General features: G+C 38.1%; 1 protein-coding gene across 1 annotated transcript in view; it reads left to right on the top strand.

Moving 5' to 3' along the window:
* The window catches only part of LOC119591300 (laminin subunit gamma-1-like), an 83,409-nt gene that overhangs the window by 81,262 nt on the left and 1,097 nt on the right, over positions 1-1,050 (top strand). Inside the window, exons 23-25 of the mRNA XM_037940028.1 lie at positions 150-273; positions 443-614; positions 775-1,032. Of these exons, the coding sequence (XP_037795956.1) occupies positions 150-273; positions 443-614; positions 775-1,032 (554 nt within the window). The remainder of the gene's footprint in view (positions 1-149; positions 274-442; positions 615-774; positions 1,033-1,050) is intronic.

Consider the following 1,050-nt stretch of genomic DNA (forward strand, 5'->3'; position numbering starts at 1 on the left):
CCCTATTAATTTCTCCTTATGATCCAAGTTACGGTTCCTAAGTGATTTATATTATTTTTATGATTACACATAGACAGAAGAATGCATTTATAAAGAAGTATAAAGGATTCCTTTTAGTATTTGCTTTAATGTTGCCTTTAATTTTTCAGGCAGGAGGATGATGCCACTAGTATCGAAGTTGTGGCTTATAATGCTCGTAATACTTCTAATGATGCCTATGAGCTTGCACGCAAGGCTATGGATGACCAAAGAAATATTACAGATTTCATTAAGGTAATACTTCCATGTAGGTTATTATGTACATTTCATAGGGACTGCTTGGTTTTAAATAAGCCAATTTGCACTCATTTCCTTTTTCTCTGGAAAGATTGATTGATATACAATTAACAAATATTATTAAAAGGTTGCAGATCATTCATTTTTTCCCTTCTTTCTTTGTCAGAACCTTAATAATGATGTGCAGGGTCTGTCATCTCTCCATGACAACACCATGAGGATTGCCAACGAATCTCTGCAGCAAGCTAAGTTAACATACAGAGAAGCCTTGGAAATCAACACAGAGGCTTCCAGCATTGCCATCCCACCTGTTGATACTAATGTGCTGAAAGCTCAAGGTAGTCTCCACTCCTTCTGAGTATTGAGAATTTCCTATTTCATGAAATGAACATTGTTTCCAGTAGAGCTTTGTACATTCAGATTATTCTCTTCCTTTCTTTTCATTGATATGACATAGTAAAACTTTCAAAAACTTTACTATATTTTTGTTCTTTCTAGCTGTGGCCGTCATCAATGAGGCAGAGAGAATTAAGCAGGATACAGAGGGACTGATTGATGAGAGAAGCTCCCTTATTACTGACATTGAAGTACAGCTTGAGGTAACCTCAGACCTGGTAGAGCGTGGTTGGATTGAGCAGCAAATAACCACAGAGCTCTTAGCCGACACTTTCACTGCTGAGGGAAAAGCCAAAGAAGCAAGAGCAAAAGCAGAGCAGACCTTATCTGAAGCCCTTGACACTCTCGCCATCCTGGAAGGTATGTACTGTACAGGGT

The sequence above is a fragment of the Penaeus monodon genome, chromosome 28, assembly GCF_015228065.2.
Source record: "Penaeus monodon isolate SGIC_2016 chromosome 28, NSTDA_Pmon_1, whole genome shotgun sequence".
NCBI classification, from domain to species: Eukaryota; Metazoa; Arthropoda; class Malacostraca; order Decapoda; family Penaeidae; genus Penaeus; species Penaeus monodon.